This window comes from Eleutherodactylus coqui, chromosome 4 (genome assembly GCF_035609145.1).
Source record: "Eleutherodactylus coqui strain aEleCoq1 chromosome 4, aEleCoq1.hap1, whole genome shotgun sequence".
Lineage (NCBI taxonomy): Eukaryota > Metazoa > Chordata > Amphibia > Anura > Eleutherodactylidae > Eleutherodactylus > Eleutherodactylus coqui.
In genome coordinates this window covers 13,897-34,989 of record NC_089840.1, presented here as the reverse complement: position 1 = coordinate 34,989, position 21,093 = coordinate 13,897, and the positions used below count along the sequence as shown (strand labels likewise).

The 21,093-nt window shown below is 44.7% G+C and overlaps 1 protein-coding gene across 2 annotated transcripts in view; it reads left to right on the top strand.

The window, feature by feature from the left end:
• Positions 1-20,751, top strand: part of FAM3B (FAM3 metabolism regulating signaling molecule B) — a 79,815-nt gene extending 59,064 nt beyond the window's left edge. For both annotated transcript variants that reach the window (XM_066598946.1, XM_066598947.1), the window contains exons 5-8: positions 203-253; positions 2,166-2,253; positions 8,998-9,130; positions 18,986-20,751. In XM_066598946.1, coding sequence (XP_066455043.1) covers positions 203-253; positions 2,166-2,253; positions 8,998-9,130; positions 18,986-19,066 — 353 coding nt within the window. In that variant the 3' untranslated portion in view covers positions 19,067-20,751. The remainder of the gene's footprint in view (positions 1-202; positions 254-2,165; positions 2,254-8,997; positions 9,131-18,985) is intronic.
• The last annotated feature ends 342 nt before the right edge of the window (positions 20,752-21,093 follow it).

Sequence of the window (21,093 nt, the reverse complement as noted above, 5' to 3'; positions counted from 1 at the left end):
GAAGGGGCTCCTTTAGTCCCTGTCCCAAGTTCTCCCTTCAACGCTTTGTGCACGTGTCCTATTTAAGACCTCTACCTCTACTGCAGGTAGGTGGATTTATATAGTGATGCTTATTACACATATGCTGCTGTACTATTATAACATTTTCTTCAAGTGTTTTCTATGAATGTATTATGATTTGTAATTATCCTTTTCGTCTTAGATGAGACCATGAAGGTCATCGCCACCAAAACATTTGATATGTATGAAGGAGGTACGTACGTCAGCTGCTCGGTGTAAGCTGGGTGTGTTTCACGCCTACGCAGTATTGTGTTGTCATTTATACTTCTACTTTCAGACAGTCAGTAGTAGGGTGCCCACAGATGGCCCTATAGCACCAACAGTTAAGTATCCATATTTGAAGGGGGTGGTGGGAATTGCAAATGTTTATACTTCTACCCATGGGATCTAGTCCTTGATTCACACTGGAAAAATATGGACTGGATGCCCTAGAAAGGGAAATTTTAACAATAAACATTCTGGAAACAGACCATGTCAAGCTCTGGTGGCCAATGGAGTCTATGGCAAAACTGGATTAGACTGATGCTCTACATCTCCAATCTTGGTAGAAAAACTCCCAAAGATGTTTCTGACTAGTGATTTGCTGTTTAAAACATGGGGTGTTTCCAAACTTTTAGAGGATTCTGTACCCCAACCACCAAATAGTGCCAACTTAGATGGCGTAACACTAGTGTCAAATTTCACATGGAAATATTTACCAGGGATCGTTTACAATTTCACCGTTTCTTGGTTGTCCACTTTTAGGCTAGGCCTACATGTTGACTTAGGGCATGACACGTTTGCAAGTCATCACGTGACTGAATGCACTTCCATTAGTATGCAATGTAGTAGAACCAATTCCAGCTTTAGTTTAGATAGCAGCATGGCAAAATTCTTTTCTTTTTTAATCTACACATTTTGCACTGATCGGCATTCTGCCAATGCGTACATGAGCAAGATAGCAGCGAACCCACACAACAGCTCAGTGAATAAATACTGTAATCACCATAAGAGCATAATAACACTAATTCACTAAGGATCAGAAGGCGGAGATTAAGAAGTGTAGGGTAACTGCTGTTTTTTCAGGTTTAGGGCGAGCACCCACTGGCGTTTTTTTACCTGCGTTTTGCGTTTTGCGTTTTTCCTGCACAGGCATAGAGATAACATGTGTTCCTGTCCACTGGCGTTTTTTTTGCGTTGCGTTTGCGTTTTTAACATAGGAACTGTCAGTTGCATATGTGTCCCTATTTTTCTCCTAATGCACCCATGAATGTCAATGGAAATTAACGCAAAACGCCGCGAAAACGCCGCGAAAAACGCGCGGAAAAAACGCGAGAAACGCGGCGAAAACGCTGCGTTTTTTTCCTGCGGAAAACGCAAACGCCAGTGGGTGCTCGCCCTTAGAACTGTGTTATAATGGATTTGCCCAACATCCCCCTGGTGTGGATGAGTTGGTTCAGCCTTAAACCCCTGGACATTGGTAGGGAAACCCCAGAGATGGAGTTGAGAGGTTGATATAAAAGGAGGGGATTGGCCTCCAGCACAGGGAGTCTGCAGCACATGGGGGTCTAGGGGGAAGCTACCCCAGGCAAGCGAGCTGCTTCATACTGGCAGGTGACCAGATAAATATCATTACTATATATATATATATTTGGTGCTGGGTGTAAACTATAGCAGAGCAACAGATACTTTACTTTCCATTCACTTTACGTTTCTCTGTGCAGAGCTAGTGACCCCAACTCTGCTACATCTACTGTTGCTGATTAGTTCTTTTGTGTTTGGTGTGTTGGCCACTAATATGACCCATTGTTAACCGCTAAGGCCTCATGTCCACGGGGAAAATCAGATCGGCTGCAGATTCTCCATCTCCTTGATAATCCATCTTCAATACCCCTTTTGTCAGTTGGAGAAGTGTGGGGAGCATGGAGACCTTCACAGCAGGGTGTAACTATATTCACTGGTTCACTGTGAAATATAATGATAGCTGGGGCCCTGATATAGATTTTGCATTGGTCACAGGAGTTATGCCCTTGTCCCACAGCACCCATGAATGGACATCTGTGTAAGAAATTGCCTGTAGCAGAGGTGCACACGTTTGCCTTTTCACATTTTCTGCTTCTTTTCAGACTTTTCTGGACCAATGGTTGAATTTATCAACAAGATCCCCAGTGGCTCCATTATCCTTGTTGCCAGTCATGATGATGCGGTTACTAAGTAAGAATAATCAATGCTTTATGTAAGAACTAGCTTACCCGTCGCGCGTTGCTGCAAAGACAGACAGACAGACATACATTCGTTTCTATATATCTAGATAACAACCAATCACATCGCAGCTTTCATGTTACCTCAGTGGTATAATAAATAACAACCAATCGCAGCGCAGCTTACATGTTACCTCAGCTTTATAATATATAACACCCAATCATAGCGCAGCTTTCATGTTACCTCAGCTTTATAATATATAACACCCAATCACAGCGCAGCTTACATGTTACCTCAGCTTTATAATATATAACACCCAATCATAGCGCAGCTTTCATGTTACCTCAGCTTTATAATATACTAGCTTACCCGTCGCGCGTTGCTGCAACATCAGAAGAAAGGAAAATCAAGGCAACTCGTTCTTATAACATTGAATTTACATTGTGTCTTATGTTGTTTTAATTCTATGTATTTAATCAAGTGCTTGTGGATACACAATATTTTTTGTTTTTCCGTCTGGTGCGTACACGAATAAATCCGAAGGTTTTCCGACGCGTGAGCTGGCCACATACAGTTGTCCATGTGAGAAGCACGGATTCTCCAAATCTAGCCCACACACTTGCAGCGATTGTCCTTGTGCTCTGTTGATGGTCATTGCAAAAGCGAGTCGCACCGGAAACTGTAAACGTTTGAATTCAAATGGCATATCTGTTGGGATAATTGGAATCCGTGACAACAGAACATCTTCCCCTTTGAATTTCCCATTCAGAATTGTAGCTACGATGACATTGTTCATCATCTTTTTCACTGAAAGTCTTGTACCGCTGCAAAGTCGTGTAGGATGGATGTTTCGGAGAAGAATGATAGGCACGCCTATTTTCAATGTTAAAATGTGTGGTGGCATACCTGGAAAATCGAGTGAATTCAAGAATTCCGTTGGGTAATTGACAGCTTCATCTTGATTCATCACAGTATCGATGGACTTATACGTTGTCGCTTCGCCTGGTATTCCGTTTTGAATGCTGAAATTGATGGCATTGACATCGTTGTTGGTAGCTGCTAATATAGCCCGTGCGCTGAGCCACTGATGATTTTTGTAATTCCGCGCGATATTTGGGAACACCTTTTGGATCAATTCGTCTTTGGTTGATGTCATCTTTCCAAAGTTTGTTGGCAATGTGATACATTGTGTAGATCTGTCGATAGGCATTTTCCCATTTCCAATATCCAGCAATTGTTTTGCGAAACGTTCGGCGGATGCATCATTTTGTAGTTGAACATGCATATTGGTTTTCAAAGTCAATTTCTTAACATGTTGCCATAGAACCGATGATTTGAGACATGCATTAAGGCATAATCAATACTCGTGCCAAATTTCAAGTTTCTATGACATTGGGAAGGGAGAAAATTAGATTCCGTACTTAAAATTTGGACGCTAATTCTTTGGTGCTTACAATTGAATAATCGAGTTGGGACCCATTAACTTTTCCTATTTATGACATAATCAATGCTTGTGCCAAATTTCAAGTTTCTATGACATTGGGAAGAAATTTCAAGTTTCTATGACATTGGGAAGCGAGAAAATTAGATTCCGTACGTAAAATTTGGACGCTAATTCTTTGGCACTTAGAATTGAATAATCGAGTTGGGACCCATTAACTTTTCCTATTTATGACATAATCCATGCTCGTGCCAAATTTCAACTTCCTATGACATTGGAAAGTGAGAGAAATAGATTCCGTACGTAAAATTTGGACGCTAATTCTTTGGTGCTTACAATTGAATAATCGAGTTGGGACCCATTAACTTTTCCTATTTATGACATAATCAATGCTCGTGCCAAATTTCAAGTTTCTATGACATTGGGAAGCGAGAAAATTAGATTCCGTACGTAAAATTTGGATGCTAATTCTTTGGCGCTTAGAATTAAATTAATCGAGTTGGGACCCAATAACTTTTCCTATTTATGACATAATCAATGCTCGTGCCAAATTTCAAGTTTCTATGACATTGGGAAGCGAGAAAATTAGATTTCGTACGTAAAATTTGGACGCTAATTCTTTGGCGCTTACAATTGAATAATCAAGTTGGGACCCATTAACTTTTACTATTAATGACATAATCAATGCTCCTGCCAAATTTCATGTTTCTACAACATCGGGAAGTGAGAGAATTAGTTGCAATGATGGAAATCGAACGATCTATGTGGGGGGGGTCGTAACTGTCAATGACGCACGCATGCGCGCCATTTATCGTAGCATAAATGTACTATGCCTATAATCTTCCCAGGAGTGTACTCAACAACTTCCCAAAGTTTCATGGCGATCGGATGAATAGCGTAGTAGCGCATAAAGGACAAACAGACACGCACGCATACAGACATACATTCAATTTTATATATATATAAATTTTATATAAATTTATATAAATTTTATATAACACCCAATCACAGCGCAGCTTTCATGTTACCTCAGCAGTATAATATATAACAACCAATCACAGTGCAGCTTTCATGTTACCTCAGCAGCAAGAGAAATAACAACCAATCACAGCGCAACTTTTATTCTGCCTCAGCAATATAAAAAATAGCAACCAATCACAGCGCAGCATTCATTTTACCTCAGCGGTATAATATATAGCAACCAATCACAGGACAGCTTTCATGTAACCTCAGTAGTATAAGAAATAGCAACCAATCACAGCACAGTTTTCATTTTACCTCAGCATTCTCAATATCCAGCAATTGTCTTGCGTGCCATTTATCATAGAATAGATGTACTATGCCTATAATCTTCCCAGGAGTGTACTCAACAGCTTCCCAAAGTTTCATGGCGATTGGATGAATGGTGTAGTAGCGCATAAAGGTCAAACAGACAGACAGACATACATTCATTTTTATATATATATAGATGACATCAGGAAGTGAGAGAATTAGATTCCGTACGTAAAATTTGGACGCTAATTCTTTTGCACTTAGAATTGAATAATCGAGTTGGGACCCATTAGCTTTTCCTACTTATGACAATCAATGCTCGTGCCAAATTTCCCATTTCTATGACACCGGAAAGTGAGAAAATTACATTCCGCGCGTAAAATTTGGACGCTAATTCTTTTGCGCATAGAATTGAATAATGGAGTTGGGACCCATTAGCTTTTCCTATTTATGACATAATCAATGCTCCTGCCAAATTTCACGTTTCTATGACATTGGGAAGTGAGAGATTTAGATTATGTACGTAAAATTTTGACGCCAATTCTTTTGCGCATAGAATTGATTGATGGAGTTGGGACCTATTAGCTTTTCCCATTTATGACATAATCAATGCTCGTGCCAAATTTCCCGTTTCTATGACATTGGGAAGTGAGTGATTTAGATTATGTACGTTAAATTTCGACGCCAATTCTTTTGCGCTAGAATTGAATAATCGAGTTGGGACCCAATTTCTTTTCCTATTTTGGAGATAATCTATGCTTGCGCCAAATTTCATGTTTCTACGACATCAAGAAGTTGGAGAACTTTTGGCGAGTCAGTGAGTCAGTCAGTCAGTGAGGGCTTTCAGCTTTATATATATATATATATAGATAGATAGATTACAGAGGAGTGGAGGGCATTACAAGACTGGATGTAAAGGACATAACAAATATATGCAATTTTAAAAAGAGGCTTTGCTATTTCATGTGAACAAAGCCATGAAAAGTTCAGCAACTTTTTAATATACTTTATGTTTTCATTTCTCACAATGTTCAACATCTTTGCTTACCCTTGGTGGATGGGCACATTCTTGTTTAAATCCAGAGACTTAAAAAAACCTGTATGGACCTAATACTTCTCACAGTTGAGGGTTTGTTACAATTGTATTCATCCTCTATGATAGAATAATAATAATCTTTATTTGTATAGTGCCAACAGCACAAATCTCTTCACTGCCCTGACAGTTTGTTATAATGTCTGTGCAGATAAAATGTATCTACAGATAATCCTTCAAACTGGATACCATTATAAGCAGCAGCGCCAACCCCATTGAAAGCAATGATATAATATCGCTGACTTCTGCCACAGCTGTGGCAGAAGTCAGCGATATACTTCCTATGTTTTCAATGGGGCTAGCGCTGCTGCCGCTGGCTCCATTGAAAACACTGAGCGATATCGCTGCGTTTGTCTTGCACTGCGAGGTGAGTGTTTTCACTCGCTCTTGTAGCGCAAGAAAAAAACCCTCTAGTGGGTAAAAGCCCTAAACAAGAATATTTCCATTTCGCAATTACAAGTAGAGATATTGAACTATATTAGAAAGTTACTGAATTTTTCATTATAAGATTAGGCAAGGGTTACACTGTGACTTTGATACAGGTTGCATTGTCAAAGATTGGAGAGCCTTAAGACATTGCACACTAATGGAAGTGAATGCGGATGCTTTGAGGCTTGAATATTGCTGCAAACACAACCTAAGGACTCCTTCAGACAAGCGGGTTTCGCAATATGCTCGCTCCTGTACAATTTTTTTTCTGCAGTGAATGAGTGTATTTTGCGCATGCAGGGGTTCACCCTGCCTTGATTTAGATAGCAAATTAGCCTAACAAGGTGCCAGTGATAGCAGGTATGTGCAGCATTTAACGCATACCCCTGCATGCAGGTGTGCGTATTTCCACATCTCCCTCTGTGGGGCTCTTTGGTGTACAAATATACATAAAATAGAGCAGGTACCTCGGTCACAAAAGAAAGATGTGAGAATGAACCTAGTGAAATCAATGGGTTCTAATGTCTCCGCTAAGCTACAGGATTTTACTGTATACAAAAACACACTTGTCTGAAGAAGCCCTAGCAATCACAAGAAACCCAACCTATTGAATTCTGTGTGATCATTGGGTTCCGGCAAGTTTCTTAATACATCAGTTTCTTATCAAAAGTGTCCTTCTCTCCCCATATGCGTAGCCTTGAGATACATCCTCTGATGCTCGTTAGTGAGTTTTGGCAGGACATATCTTAAGATAAGAACACAGTACAGGAAACTTTGTGGTGGTCCCAATTAATTTTTTCAGCTGCATTAGTCAAGGTGAGGGTCAATAGAGGTGAGGGTCCTGCTCCAAGGAGCTTACATACTACAGATAATGGGGTGATACAGAAGGTGAAGGGGCTGGAGATGTGCACGGTATGGTGGGGTGGACAGTGAGGAATGCTATACACATAAATAATGGTCAGACCTTTAGCCGTGTGACGGCAGAATCGTTATAACTGCAGGAGCGGTTTATGATGGCGAGCAGGGATTGCAGTCAGTAGGTCAGGGAGCATGTTATCAGGCGGCATACAGAGGAATTTGTTTAAGGAATCCGGTATGCCTCCCTGAAGAGGTGCATTTTTAGAGCACGCCTGAAGTTTTTCGAGTCCTGGATTGCCTGTGTATCCTTTGGTAGTGCGTTCCAGAGGACCAGTGCTGCTCTGGAGAAGTCTTGGAGGCGGGAATGAGAAGTTCGAATTAGAGGGGTGCGCAGTCTAGTTTCGTTAGCAGAGTGGAGAGCCCAGGCTGGGTGATGGATTGAGATGAGGGAGGCAATATAGGGTGGTGCTGCGCTGTGGAGGGCTTTGTGGATAAAGGTAGCAAGTTTAAATTGAATTCTGTATTTAACGGGCAGCCAGTGCAGTGATTGGCCCAGGGCACAGGCGTCTGAGTAGCGGTTGGACAGGAAGATGAGCCTGGCTGCTGCATTCAGGATGGATTGGAGGGGGTAGAGTCTGGTGCAGGGGAGGCCAATCAGCAACGAGTTGCAATAATCAAGCCGAGAGTGGATGAGGGCAACAGTAAGTGTTTTTAGAGTGTCCACGGTGAGAAAAGAGTGGATTCTTGCAATGTTCTTGAGGTGCAGCTGACATGTTCGGGAAACAGATTGGATGTAGGGGGTAAATGATAGATCAGAGTCGAATATGACCCCAAGGCAGCGGGCATGTTGTCTAGGAGTTATGGTGGCGCCACACCCTGAGATGGAGATGTCAGGATGAGGTCGGTTAGTGGAGGGTGGAAACACCAGCAGGTCAGTTTTAGAGAGGTTTAGTTTTAGGTAGAGAGAGGACATAGTGTTAGAGACAGCGGACAGACAGTCGGTGATGTTTTGGAGGAAAGGTGCAGAGATGTCACGGGAAGAGGTGTATAGCTGGGTGTCATCAGCATACAGGTGGTATTGGAGGCCAAATCTCCTGATGGTTTGTCCAATAGGGGCTGTGTAGATAGAAAAAAGGAGGGGGCCGAGGACCGAGCCCTGGGGTACTCCAACAGCAAGAGGAAGAGGAGGAGAGTTAGAGCCAGCAAAGGAGACACTAAAAGTGCGGCCAGATAGGTAGGAGGAAAACCAGGAGAGAGCAGTGTCCTTTAGGCCGATGGAGCGAAGCATACTGAGGAGCAGTTTGTGGTCAACAGTGTCAAATGCTGCGGAGAGGTCGAGGAGGATCAGTAGGGAGTAGTCGCCCCCCTCGATTGTTGGATACCTTTGTAAGGGCAGTTTCTGTCGAGTGTTGGGGTCGGAAGCCAGACTGTAGGTGGTCGAGGAGAGAGTTCTCTGATCGATAGCCTCCACATCCCCCAAGCATGAAGGGCACATGCCCCACCAACCCTCCAGTTTTTCTCTGACTTCTTCAGTGCCACAGCAAGTGGTACACATGAAGATTTTAGCAGGCTATGTGTTAAAATCAATTGTTGCAGTTTCTCACATTTCACTCATTCAGTATAATGTACAGTGATAAGATTAATCATATTTTTGTGTCTGCAGATTAAACGAAGCTGCCAAGAAGGTTTTTGAAGACCTTGGCAGTAAAGAAGTTCGAAATCTGAAATTCCGCTCACAATGGGTTTTACTGACTGCTAAAGGAGTCCCAATCCCTAATAACATTGAAAGAGAAAAGGTAAAATGCACCACATAATGCTGCGCAATAGAAGGTATTTTATACAGACTTAGAATCATAGAATGGTAGAGTTGGAAGGGACCTCCAGGGTCATCGGGTCCAACCCCCCGGCTCAGTGCAGGATTTACTAAATCATCCAAGATAGATATTTGTCCAGCCTCTGAAAACTTCCATTGAAGGAGAACTCCCCACCTTCCATGGCAACCTGTTCCACTCATTGATCCCCCTCACCGTCAGATAGTTTTTTCTAATATCTAATCTGTGTCTCCTCCCTTTCAGTTTTATCCCATTGCTTCTAGTCTTTCCTTGTGCAAATAATAATATGGCTGATCCCTCTGCAGTGTGACAACCCTTCAGATTTTTGTATCGGCCTTCTTTTTTGCAAGCTAAACATTCCCAGATCCTTTAACCGTTCTTCATAGGACATGATTTGCAGACCGCTTACCATCTTGGTATCTCTTCTCTGAACTTGCTCCAGTTTGTCTACGTCTTTTTTAAAGTGGGGTGCCCAGAACTGGACACAGTATTCCAGATGAGGTCTGACTAAGGAACAGTAGAGGGGAATAATGACCTCATGTGATCTAGACTCTGTGATTCTCTTAATACATCCCTGAATTGTATTTGCCTTTTTGGCTGCTGCATCACATTGTTGACTCATGTTCAGTCTATGATCTATTAGTATACCCAAGTCTTTTTCACATCTGCTGCTGCTTAGCTCAATTCCTCCCATTCTGTATGCGTTTTTTCTTTTCATTTTTCTAGCCCAGATGTAGCACTTTGCATTTCTCCTTCTTAAATACCATTCTATTAGTCGCTGCGCACTGTGCAAGCTTTTCTAGATCTTTTTGAATCCTCTCTCTTTCTTCCCTAGTGTTAGCTATCCCTCCTAGCTTTGTGTCATCAGCATATTTGATCAGTTTCCCATGAATTCCCTTCTCCAGATCATTTATAACAACATTGACCAACAATGGGCCTAGGACAGAGCCTTGTGGTACCCCACTTGATACATTTTTCCACTTGGATGTGCAGCCATTTATGACCACTCTTTGAGTACGATCACTCAGCCAGTTGTGAATCCACCTAACAGTTGCCTTGTCAATCCCATATTTGGTCATTTTTTCAATAAGTATGGTCAACTCAGTCAGTGATATTATCATAGAAGGAAATTAGATACGTCTGGCATGACTTGTTTGCTACAAAGCCATGCTGGCTCTGGTTAATTACTCCATTTTCATCCAAGTACCTGCATACATGCTGTTTAATAATTTGTTCAAAGATCTTTCCCGGTGTAGAAGTCAGGCTCACAGGCCTGTAGTTTCCTGGATCCACCTTCTTGCCTTTTTTGAAGATAGGGACAACATTTACCCTTTTCCAATTTTCTGTGACTGCTCCTGTCCTCCAGGAATTTTCAAAGATTATGGCGAGTGGTTCAGCAATTACCTCCACCGCTCCCTTTAGTATCCTAGGAAGTTATTCATCTGGACCTTGAGACTTGAATTCATTTCACTTAGCTAAGTGTTCCCTCACCATCTCTCTGCTTATAGATAGTCTGCATTCTTGTCCATTATTTTATTGATTTACACTCAAATGGCTGATGGCAGAGAACAATAGATAATATTTAAGTGAAAAGCAAAGAATAGTCATCTATTGGCTTTGTTCAGGCTAAAGGCCCATTTAAACTCAACGCTTGTCGTTTGAACGAATGAATGACTCAACAGTGTTTTTTGGTTTCAAATGATGAGTGCTGAAATTTGTGCCAGTTCGCTGGGTCGTTTGGTAGTGTTTACACATAAAGATAAGTGGACTATTGTTTGCTCAGATGGGCCTGTGTATATGTGAAAAAAGAACATTGGTATTGCTCAAGTATGTGGATTAGCTTTTGAAAGAATCTCTAGGTGGGATATATATAATTAGTGTGCAGAAATAGTCATTTTTTTACTGTGGCAGTGTGTGGATTGACTTTTGAATGAATTGTTTTGTTTAGGTTGGCATGAATAAATTATTGCAAAAAACCCTAGACTTGAAGTATGTGGACAGCTATTGCAAAAACCGCTTTATCTATAAACTATAGTGTATAAATAGGAATCACCGAGACAGAGGAATACGGGAGGAAAAAAATTCTTTTGGAAATATTCACTGTGTGTATTCCTTAAAACGTAACTTTTAATACATAATATTTAAAAACTCGAGGTGCCTCGCTGACACGATATCACATACACAAATACACATACAAAACAAAAATAAGATCAACAAAGAGCCAGTGGCCAGAAATACTATGAGAGCACCCTACTTTGAGAATTGACTCACGGAAAAAATGTGGTGGCACCTATAGATTAGTGCCAGCCGGCCGTGATTAGGGGCTAGTGACCAAAATGAAGGTCAATGACTCATAGTTAGAGATGAGCGAGCACCAAAATGCTCGGGTGCTCGTTACTCGAGACGAAATTTTCGCGATGCTCGAGGGTTCGTTTTCGAGTAACGAACCCCATTGAAGTCAATGGGCGACTCGAGCATTTTTGTATATCGCCGATGCTCGCTAAGGTTTCCATTTGTGAAAATCTGGGCAATTCAAGAAAGTGATGGGAACGACACAGCAACGGATAGGGCAGGCGAGGGGCTACATGTTGGGCTGCATCTCAAGTTCCCAGGTCCCACTATTAAGCCACAATAGCGGCAAGAGTGCCCCCCCCCCCAACAATTTTTACTTCTGAAAAGCCCTCATTAGCAATGCATACCTTAGCTAAGCACCACACTACCTCCAACAAAGCACAATCACTGCCTGCATGACACTCCGCTGCCACTTCTCCTGGGTTACATGCTGCCCAGCCCCCCCCCCCCCACGCACGACCCCACACCAAAGTGTCCCTGCGCAGCCTTCAGCTGCCCTCATGCCACGCCACACTCATGTCTATTTATAAGTGCGTCTGCCATGAGGAGGAACCGCAGGCACACACTGCAGAGGGTTGGCACGGCTAGGCAGCGACCCTCTTTAAAATGGGCGGGATGATAGCCTACAATGCTGTACAGAAGCAATGAGAAATATAATCCTGTGCCACCGCCATCAGGAGCTTTACACGTGGGCATAGCAATGGGGAACCTATGTGCCACACACTATTCATTCTGTCAAGGTGTCTGCATGCCCCAGTCAGACTGCGTTTTTTTATAAATAGTCACAGGCAGGTACAACTCCGCAATGGGAATTCCGTGTGCACCCACAGCATGGGTGACTCCCTGGAACCCACCGGCTGTACATAAATGTATCCCATTGCAGTGCCCTGGACAGCAGAGCTAACGTCAGATTAAATGCAGGTGGGCTTCGGCCCAAACTACATGCCCCAGTCAGGCTCGAGTTTTTTATAAGTATACACAGGCACGTACATCTCCCTAATGGGAAGTCCATGTGGACCGACAGCATGGGTGGGTCCCAGGAAGCCACTGGCGGTACATAAATATATCCCAGTGCAGTGCCCAGCACAGCTGATGTAACGTCAGCTTTAATGCAGGTGGGCAAAAAATTTATTGGATTACACTGTAGGCGAGGGCCCAAAAAAATTGGTGTACCAACAGTACTAATGTACCTCAGAAAAATTACCCATGCCCAACCAAGAGGGCAGGTGAAACCCATTAATCGCTTTGGTTAATGTGGCTTAATTGGTAACTAGGCCTGGAGGCAGCCCAGTTAAAATAAAAATTGGTTCAGGTGCAAGTTTCAACGCTTTAATGAGCATTGAAACGTATAAAAATTGTTTACAAAAATTATATGACTGAGCCTTGTGGGCCAAAGAAAAATTGCCCGTTCGGCGTGATTACGTCAGGTTTCAGGAGGAGGAGCAGGAGGAGGAGGATGAATAGAATACACAGATTGATGAAGCAAAAAGGTCCCCGTTTTTGATGGTGATAGAGAACGATGCTTCCATCCGCGGGTGCAGCCTACGTATTGCTTAGGTATCGCTGCTGTCCGCTGGTGGAGAAGAGAAGTCTGGGGAAATCCAGGCTTTGTTCATCTTGATGAGTGTAAGCCTGTCGGCACTGTCGGTTGACAGGCGGGTACGCTTATCCGTGATGATTCCCCCAGCCGCACTAAACACCCTCTCTGACAAGACGCTAGCCGCAGGGCAAGCAAGCACCTCCAGGGTATACAGCGCGAGTTCAGGCCACGTGTCCAGCTTCGACACCCAGTAGTTGTAGGGGGCAGAGGCGTCATCGAGGACGGTCGTGCGATCGGCTACGTACTCCCTCACCATCCTTTTACAGTGCTCCTGCCGACTCAGCCTTGACTGGGGAGCGGTGACACAGTCTTGCTGGGGAGCCATAAAGCTGGCAAAGGCCTTGGAGAATGTTCCCCTGCCTGCGCTGTACATGCTGCCTGATCTCTGCGCCTCCCCTGCTACCTGGCCCTCGGAACTGCACCTTCTGCCACTAGCGCTGTCGGATGGGAATGTTACCATCAGTTTGTCCGCCAGGGTCCTGTGGTATAGCATCACTCTCGAACCCCTTTCCTCTTTGGGTATGAGAGTGGAAAGGTTCTCCTTATACCGTGGGTCAAGCAGTGTGTACACCCAGTAATCCGTAGTGGCCAGAATGCGTGTAACGCGAGGGTCTTGAGAAAGGCATCCTAACATGAAGTCAGCCATGTGTGCAAGGGTACCTGTACGCAACACATGGCTGTCCTCACTAGGAAGATCACTTTCAGGATCCTCCTCCTCCTCAGGCCATACACGCTGAAAGGATGACAGGCAAGCAGCATGGGTACCCTCAGCAGTGGGCCAAGCCGTCTCTTCCTCCTCCTCCTCATGCTCCTCCCCCTCCTCCTCAACGCGCTGAGATATAGACATGAGGGTGCTCTGACTATCCAGCGACATACTGTCTTCCCCCGCCTCCGTTTCCGAGCGCAAAGCGTCTGCCTTTATGCTTTGCAGGGAACTTCTCAAGAGGCATAGCAGAGGAATGGTGACGCTAATGATTGCAGCATCCCCGCTCACCATCTGGGTAGACTCCTCAAAGTTTCCAAGGACCTGGCAGATGTCTGCCACCCAGGCCCACTCTTCTGTAAAGAATTGAGGAGGCTGACTCCCACTACGCCGCCCATGTTGGAGTTGGTATTCCACTATAGCTCTACGCTGCTCATAGAGTCTGGCCAACATGTGGAGCGTAGAGTTCCACCTTGTGGGCACGTCGCACAGCAGTCAGTGCACTGGCAGATTAAACCGATGTTGCAGGGTCTGCAGGGTGGCAGCGTCCATCTTGGAGTTGCGGAAATGTGCGCTGACCCGGCGCACCTTTCCGAGCAGGTATGACAAGTGTGGGTAGCTTTTCAGAAAGCGCTGAACCACCAAATTAAAGACATGGGCCAGGCATGGCACGTGCGTGAGGCTGCCGAGCTGCAGAGCCGCCACCAGGTTACAGCCATTGTCACACACGACCATGCCCGGTTGGATGCTCAGCGGCGAAAGCCAGCGGTCGGTCTGCTCTGTCAGACCCTGCAGCAGTTCGTGGGCCATGTGCCTCTTCTCTCCTAAGCTGAGTAGTTTCAGCACGGCCTGCTGACGCTTGCCCACCGCTGTGCTGCCACGCTGCGCGACACCGACTGCTGGCGACGTGCTGCTGCGGCTGACACATCTTGATTGCGAGACAGAGGTTGCGTTGGAGGAGGAGGAGAGTGGTTTAGTGGAGGAAGCATACACCGCCGCAGATACCAGCACCGAGCTGGGGCCTGCAATTCTGGGGGTGGGTAGGACGTGAGCGGTCCCAGGCTCTGACTCTGTCCCAGCCTCCACTAAATTCACCCAATGTGCCGTCAGGGAGATATAGTGGCCCTGCCCGCCTGTGCTTGTCCACATGTCCGTTGTTAAGTGGACCTTGGCAGTAACCGCGTTGGTGAGGGTGCGTACAATGTTGCGGGAGACGTGGTCGTGCAGGGCTGGGACGGCACATCGGGAAATGTAGTGGCGACTGGGAACCGAGTAGCGCGGGGCCGCCGCCGCCATCATGCTTTTGAAAGCCTCAGTTTCCACAAGCCTATACGGCAGCATCTCCAGGCTGATCAATTTGGCTATGTGCACGTTTAACGCTTGAGCGTGCGGGTGCATGGCGGCGTACTTGCGCTTGCGGGCAAACAGTTGCGCTAGCCACGTCTGGACGCTGCGCTGAGAGACATTGCTGGATGGGGCTGAGGACAGCGGAGGTGAGGGTGTGGGTTGGATCTCAGTGGCAGGTTGGGGCACAGGGGGAGGGGCAGTGGTGCAAACCGGAGGCGGTGAACGGCCTTCCTCCCACCTTGTGGGGTGCTTGGCCATCATATGCCTGCGCATGCTGGTGGTGGTGGCTCCCCAGCTGATCTTGGCGCGACAAAGGTTGCACACCACTGTTCGTCGGTCGTCAGGCGTCTCTGTGAAAAACTGCCACACCTTAGAGCACCTTGGCCTCTGCAGGGTGGCATGGCACTTTGGGAAACAGTTGGTGGATTATTCGGTCTGGCCCTGCCTCTACCCCTGGCCACCACACTGGCTCGGCCTGTGCCCACACCCTGACTTGGGCCTCCGCGTCCTCGCCCGCGTCCACGTCCTCTAGGCCTACCCCTACCCCTCAGCATGCTGTATTACCAGTAGTGCAGAAACAGAACGCTGTAATTAAATGTGCCGCTTATTGGCCTGTGGTTGGAGGCTGACTTCGCTTACGGAACGCACAGCAGAGCCAGGAAAGAATTTTGCGCAAGCCTGCTGTAACACTTAGCTGGCTGCGTATGAATTAGGACAACTACCCCCAGCAGAGACCCAGTACACTGAGGACGGTCACAGGCAGCCCAAATAGATTTTTTTTCTCAAATGTTTTTGGAAAGGCCCACTGCCTATATACACTAAATATGTCTTCTGTCCCTGCCTCACCACTACTGGCCCTGGACAATGTAAAATTACTGCAGGACGCAATGCTCTGCACGGCCGATATACAAAAAAAAAAAAAGTGCAACACTGCAAAAAGCAGCCTCCACTTTACTGCACACGGTTAGATGTGGCCCTAAAAAGGACCGTTTGGGTTCTTGAAGCCTAAAATAACTCCTAACACTCTCCCTATAGCAACTCCAGCAAGACAGCACTTTCCCTGAACTATGTCAGAATGCATCTGTGGCGAGCTGCGGGAGGGGCCGATTTATATACTCGGGTGACACCTGATCTCGCCAGCCACTCACTGCAGGGGGGTGGTATAGGGCTTGAACGTCGCAGGGGGAAGTTGTAATGCCTTCCCTGTCTTTCTATTGGCCAGAAAAGCACGCAAACGTCTCAGAGATGAAAGTGAAAGTAACTCGAACATCGCATGGGGCTCGTCTCTAGTAACGAGCATCTCGAACACGCTAATACTCGAACGAGTACGTTCGCTCATCTCTACTCATAGTTTTGGCAATGAAAATTATAGTTCTGGAATGATGCCAGAAGTAAGGTAGATGACTCATATGCCTGTTATCCAGATAAACCGGACAACACGGATTAATTGGTTCACAAATGTTATTTCTGTCAAGAACTGACTCATCAGGTACCTTATAGTGGAAAAATTGTCATGCCAAAAGTGGGTAAAATAACCCGTAGCAATATATGAGTATAGGGCTGCCGTAGTCTAAGGACAAGAGGTATGCACCAGTTCTAGGCAGATGGCCCGATAATAACCTTCTAGTGGCCTTCAGACTGTGCACCCGTTGCCCACTCCTTCCTAAGTGGTGAGAAGGCAACACCAAAGCCATACACCTAAAGGAGATGGTAGTGTAGGTAAATGGTCAGCTGAACCATAAAATAGTGGTTCAACAGTAAAACCTAAATAGGTTGGTATATGACCAAAAAATCTCGGCTAGTCTACTAGCAAAAAGACGGGTAACCTATGCTGGCACCAGTAGAGCAAAATAACAAGAAGGTAGGATAGGAGAGACCGAGATATGCAGCAGCACCTCCAGTCTGGATGGTAGACTGGAGGCTAATGTGGTCTATGAGTGACTGTGTCTATTTAAAGAGGCTGAATGGTACACTACCCACTGGGGGTGTGTTCCCATTAACCAATGTCTACGCAGGGGTAATTAAGAAATCCGCCCCCTTGGAAGGATCCAGTCTCCCATTGTTATGGAGGGCATGAGGCATAAAGAAAAACAATGTTCAGACAGTGTCTGAGTTAGATGATAAAAGCGGGCTAGCGGCGATTGCAGCTAAATGATGAAAAGCCCGATTGCAAAGATTGCCACTATGCAGATCGGATGACAGCCGCCGATGACGTCATCACGTCGGCGTGTGGTCACGTGACCGTGCGTCATGTGTAGGGGAGAAGCCAATTACGGTACCATGCCCCACTTTTAAACAGTCTGCAAACACAGCTATTCGTGTATAATAACATGACATCTCGTCGGGGCGGAGCCCGGTGCAGATAGATGCCCTGCTGTGAACAGAGTATTATGCCGGCCGGCGCTGATGTGCCTGCGATCCTATACGATCATGTGACACCTGTCACATGTGGGGGAGGAGCCAATTACGGATCCCTGCCCCGCTGTCAGCAGCCTAATGCCGGCTACAATGCACACTTTGCTATGACTGCGATCCTATGCGATCATGTGACACCTGTCATGTGTGGGGGAGGAGCCAATTCCAGATCCCTACCCCGCTGTCAGCAGCCTAATGCCGGCTACAATGCACACTTTGCTATGGCAACAGAGACACTCAGAGACGTAGGATCTGTACTGAAAGACCGTCCCTAACATGAGATGGACAATAGTAAATTATGGACCATGTGATCCTTAAAAGATAAATTGTTTACAAAGCAGTAGCCCACATATATGGAAAAAATAGATGTTTTACAGGGTAGTGATGCTGTAAGGAAGAAACTACAGCGGATGAGTATCAATGGCCTTAAGAGAAGTAGTGGTTGTTTAACCAGGGGTCGCTCGAGTAACGAGCACCCGAGCATTTTGGTGCTCGCTCATCTCTAACTATGAGTCATTGACCTTCATTTTGGTCACTAGCCCCTAATCACAGCCGGCTGGCACTAATCTATAGGTGCCACCACATTTTTTCCGTGAGTCAATTCTCAAAGTAGGGTGCTCTCATAGTATTTCTGGCCACTGGCTCTTTGTTGAGCAAATGCTCCTCCATAGAGCAGTGTGGCTGCCTGCATATTGGGGGTTGTGGTTTTTTCCCTCCCTCTTGTATAAGATATATCAGTATGCATATGGCTGCTTTCAGTGATTTATTTTTGTCTGTTTATATTTCCATGTTCTGTGATTTTAATTTATATACAGAAAATGTTATTAAAAAAAGCTGAAAAAACTGAGCATTAATGCATTTTTTGTTCATTTCATCTCCAAAAAGCAAAATAAAAATGATGAAAGAAGCCATATATAACCCAAAATTGTAACAGTAAAAACTACAGCTTGTCATGCAAAAATTGAGCCCTTACAAAAAATTGGCATATAAATGCACCGACGTGAAAAACATATTTTCCAAAAAAGGAGAAAATGCTACAAAATATTTTTGGATCATAATAATCCTACTGATCCGCAGAAAAAGTTACCATGTCATTTATACCTCATAGTGAACATCTTAAGAGAAATGGGAAAATTGGTGCTTCTTCACCCTATGGACCCCTTCTCCCCGAATTAATATAAGTTATGCAGTACAGTATATGTACCACAAAATGATACCAATAAAAACGACAGCTCACCACACAAATATACGGCTATATGGATGGAAAAAGAAAAAGTGAAGATGTATATCGCCAAAAATCATTGCTTCTCTAGGTATCAAACTAGGCCACATCCTTAAAGGGTTTAATAAAATAAATTCCCCATTAATGTTTCCATGATTTAAATACTTGTTTTTCTTACAGATTATCCACTCTGATGGCAATAACCGATATAGCGGATGGCCAGCAGAAATCCAGATCGATGGATGCCTCCCAAAAAAATAAAATAACCATCATAAATGTTTGCCAAAGGAGAATAAATTCAGGAACTTTTAAGATGAAGACTTCTAACGGCTTCAACTTGTCAGGTTACAAATATTCCTGTACCTAAGAAGACATTTTCGAACACTGCTATTTTTATAATACGCAGAGCGATGTCATTGTGTTTAATTTAATTAATGTGCATATCAGGAAAAGCTGAACTGATTAATTATAGATATCATGTCCAAAGAGCTTTATGTTTTCCCCCTAAGGGCTCAGTTAGACGGGCGAATTTATGTGCGCAAAAACGCATTCCTAAAACAATTTGCGTGACCGAAGCAGATGTCACACAGAAAAAACGCACTTGGTCGCGTTTTTGCGCACATAAAGTGCGCTACCCACTATCCGTTGAATGTGAAACCCCTGGATGTTACATCCAGGCGTTTCACCTTTGGTCAGTAGGGCCGATGGCACCAGGGGCGACCCCACTGACATACAGAGAACATTGCACTCTGCCACAGCTGTGACATCTATGGCAGAGAATTTCTTTATCTCCACGGAGAGTCCCCTCATCACTGAACGCTGTGAAAGCATTGCGACAGTGTCCAGTGACAATGGGACTCCACGCGGAGATGAAGCACGATAAGCAGGATGTTCTCCCATTGAATTCAAGGGTGCTGGCACTACAGCCGGCTCCATTGAAAGCAATGGGCTGCCGGCAAGCCCTGCAATGATTTTTAGGGAAGGGTTTTAAGTATAAGCCGTTCCCTGAAAATAATACCTAAAATGTGTAAAAAAAAATATACATATATATATACATACTCACCTCTCTGCAGCAGCCGGGGCTCAGGCGCATCCAGCTGGGTCTTCTCTCTGCACTGCTCTGAAGTGTTTTTACAGGCGGATGCTTTCAGTTGTCATTCAATAGCTAAGTGCTGCCTCTGATTGGTCACAGTGCTCAGCCAATCAGAGGCAGCCCTTTCAGCAGGCGGGGATTTTAAATCACAGCTTGCTGAAAGCACTTCTGAGCAGTGCAGGGAGAAGACCCAGCTGGATGCGCCTGAGCCCCGGCAGCTACACAGAGGTGAGTATGTACATTTTTTTTATTTTTTACACATTTTAGGGATGATTTTCAGGGAAGGGCTTTTATTTAAAGCTCTTCACCGAAAATCACTGCAGGGTTTGCCGGCAGCCCATTGCTTTCAATGGAGCCGGCTGTAGCGCGGCTCCATTGAATTCAATGGGAGAACATTGCGCTCCTGTGCTACAGCTATGCCAGAGGATCGCGATCTTCACTGTATGTTCTCAATGGCGTCTGCGCTGCTGCCGCCGGCCCCATTAAGCAGAAGGTGAAACCCCTGGATCTGACAGCATCCAGGAGTTTCATATCCAAAAAATACGTATGTCGCAGTTACCTGCGGTTTAAAATCCGCTGCCCTATAACTACCGCTGTACATTTTTGTGCGCAGGTCAATATTGAGCATATGACCGCTGCCATTAAAAAGCATTGGTTCTTAATACATGTGGATCGCAAACGCAGGTAACATATGCACATAAAAAAGGTCTTTGCTACATGGGTTAATGGGATAAAAATGCACAACAAAAGTAATGTCTGATTTTTCTTCTTTCATTATCTTGTCATTTTGTTGGCACTATATTTACATGTTACTCTCACTTTACTCTACAAATAAAAGCATTTTTTTTTTTAATTTTCCGAAAAAATCCACTCAGTTTGTAATTGCAAGTATATCAGAGCAAATTTACAGAGCAGTGTATAAAATACCACTCTAAGTAAAGTTGGCACTGCTCTAAGTTCAACAATTGTATTTAGAAGCGCAAGCCTCTGAATACATTTGTTGCATTGGGCAGAACGTCTATGACAGCTGTAAACTGGCATAAATTTCAGGTATAATTTACTGACAGGTCCATGAGGCCATGCCTATTTGGCCTATCTCTGCCCACTTAAAGTGTCAGAGCAGTTTTAAAAAGAAAAAAAAAATGTAAATCGTGGTTTACAAACCTTGATAAATATGCCTCATCCTTTCTATGTA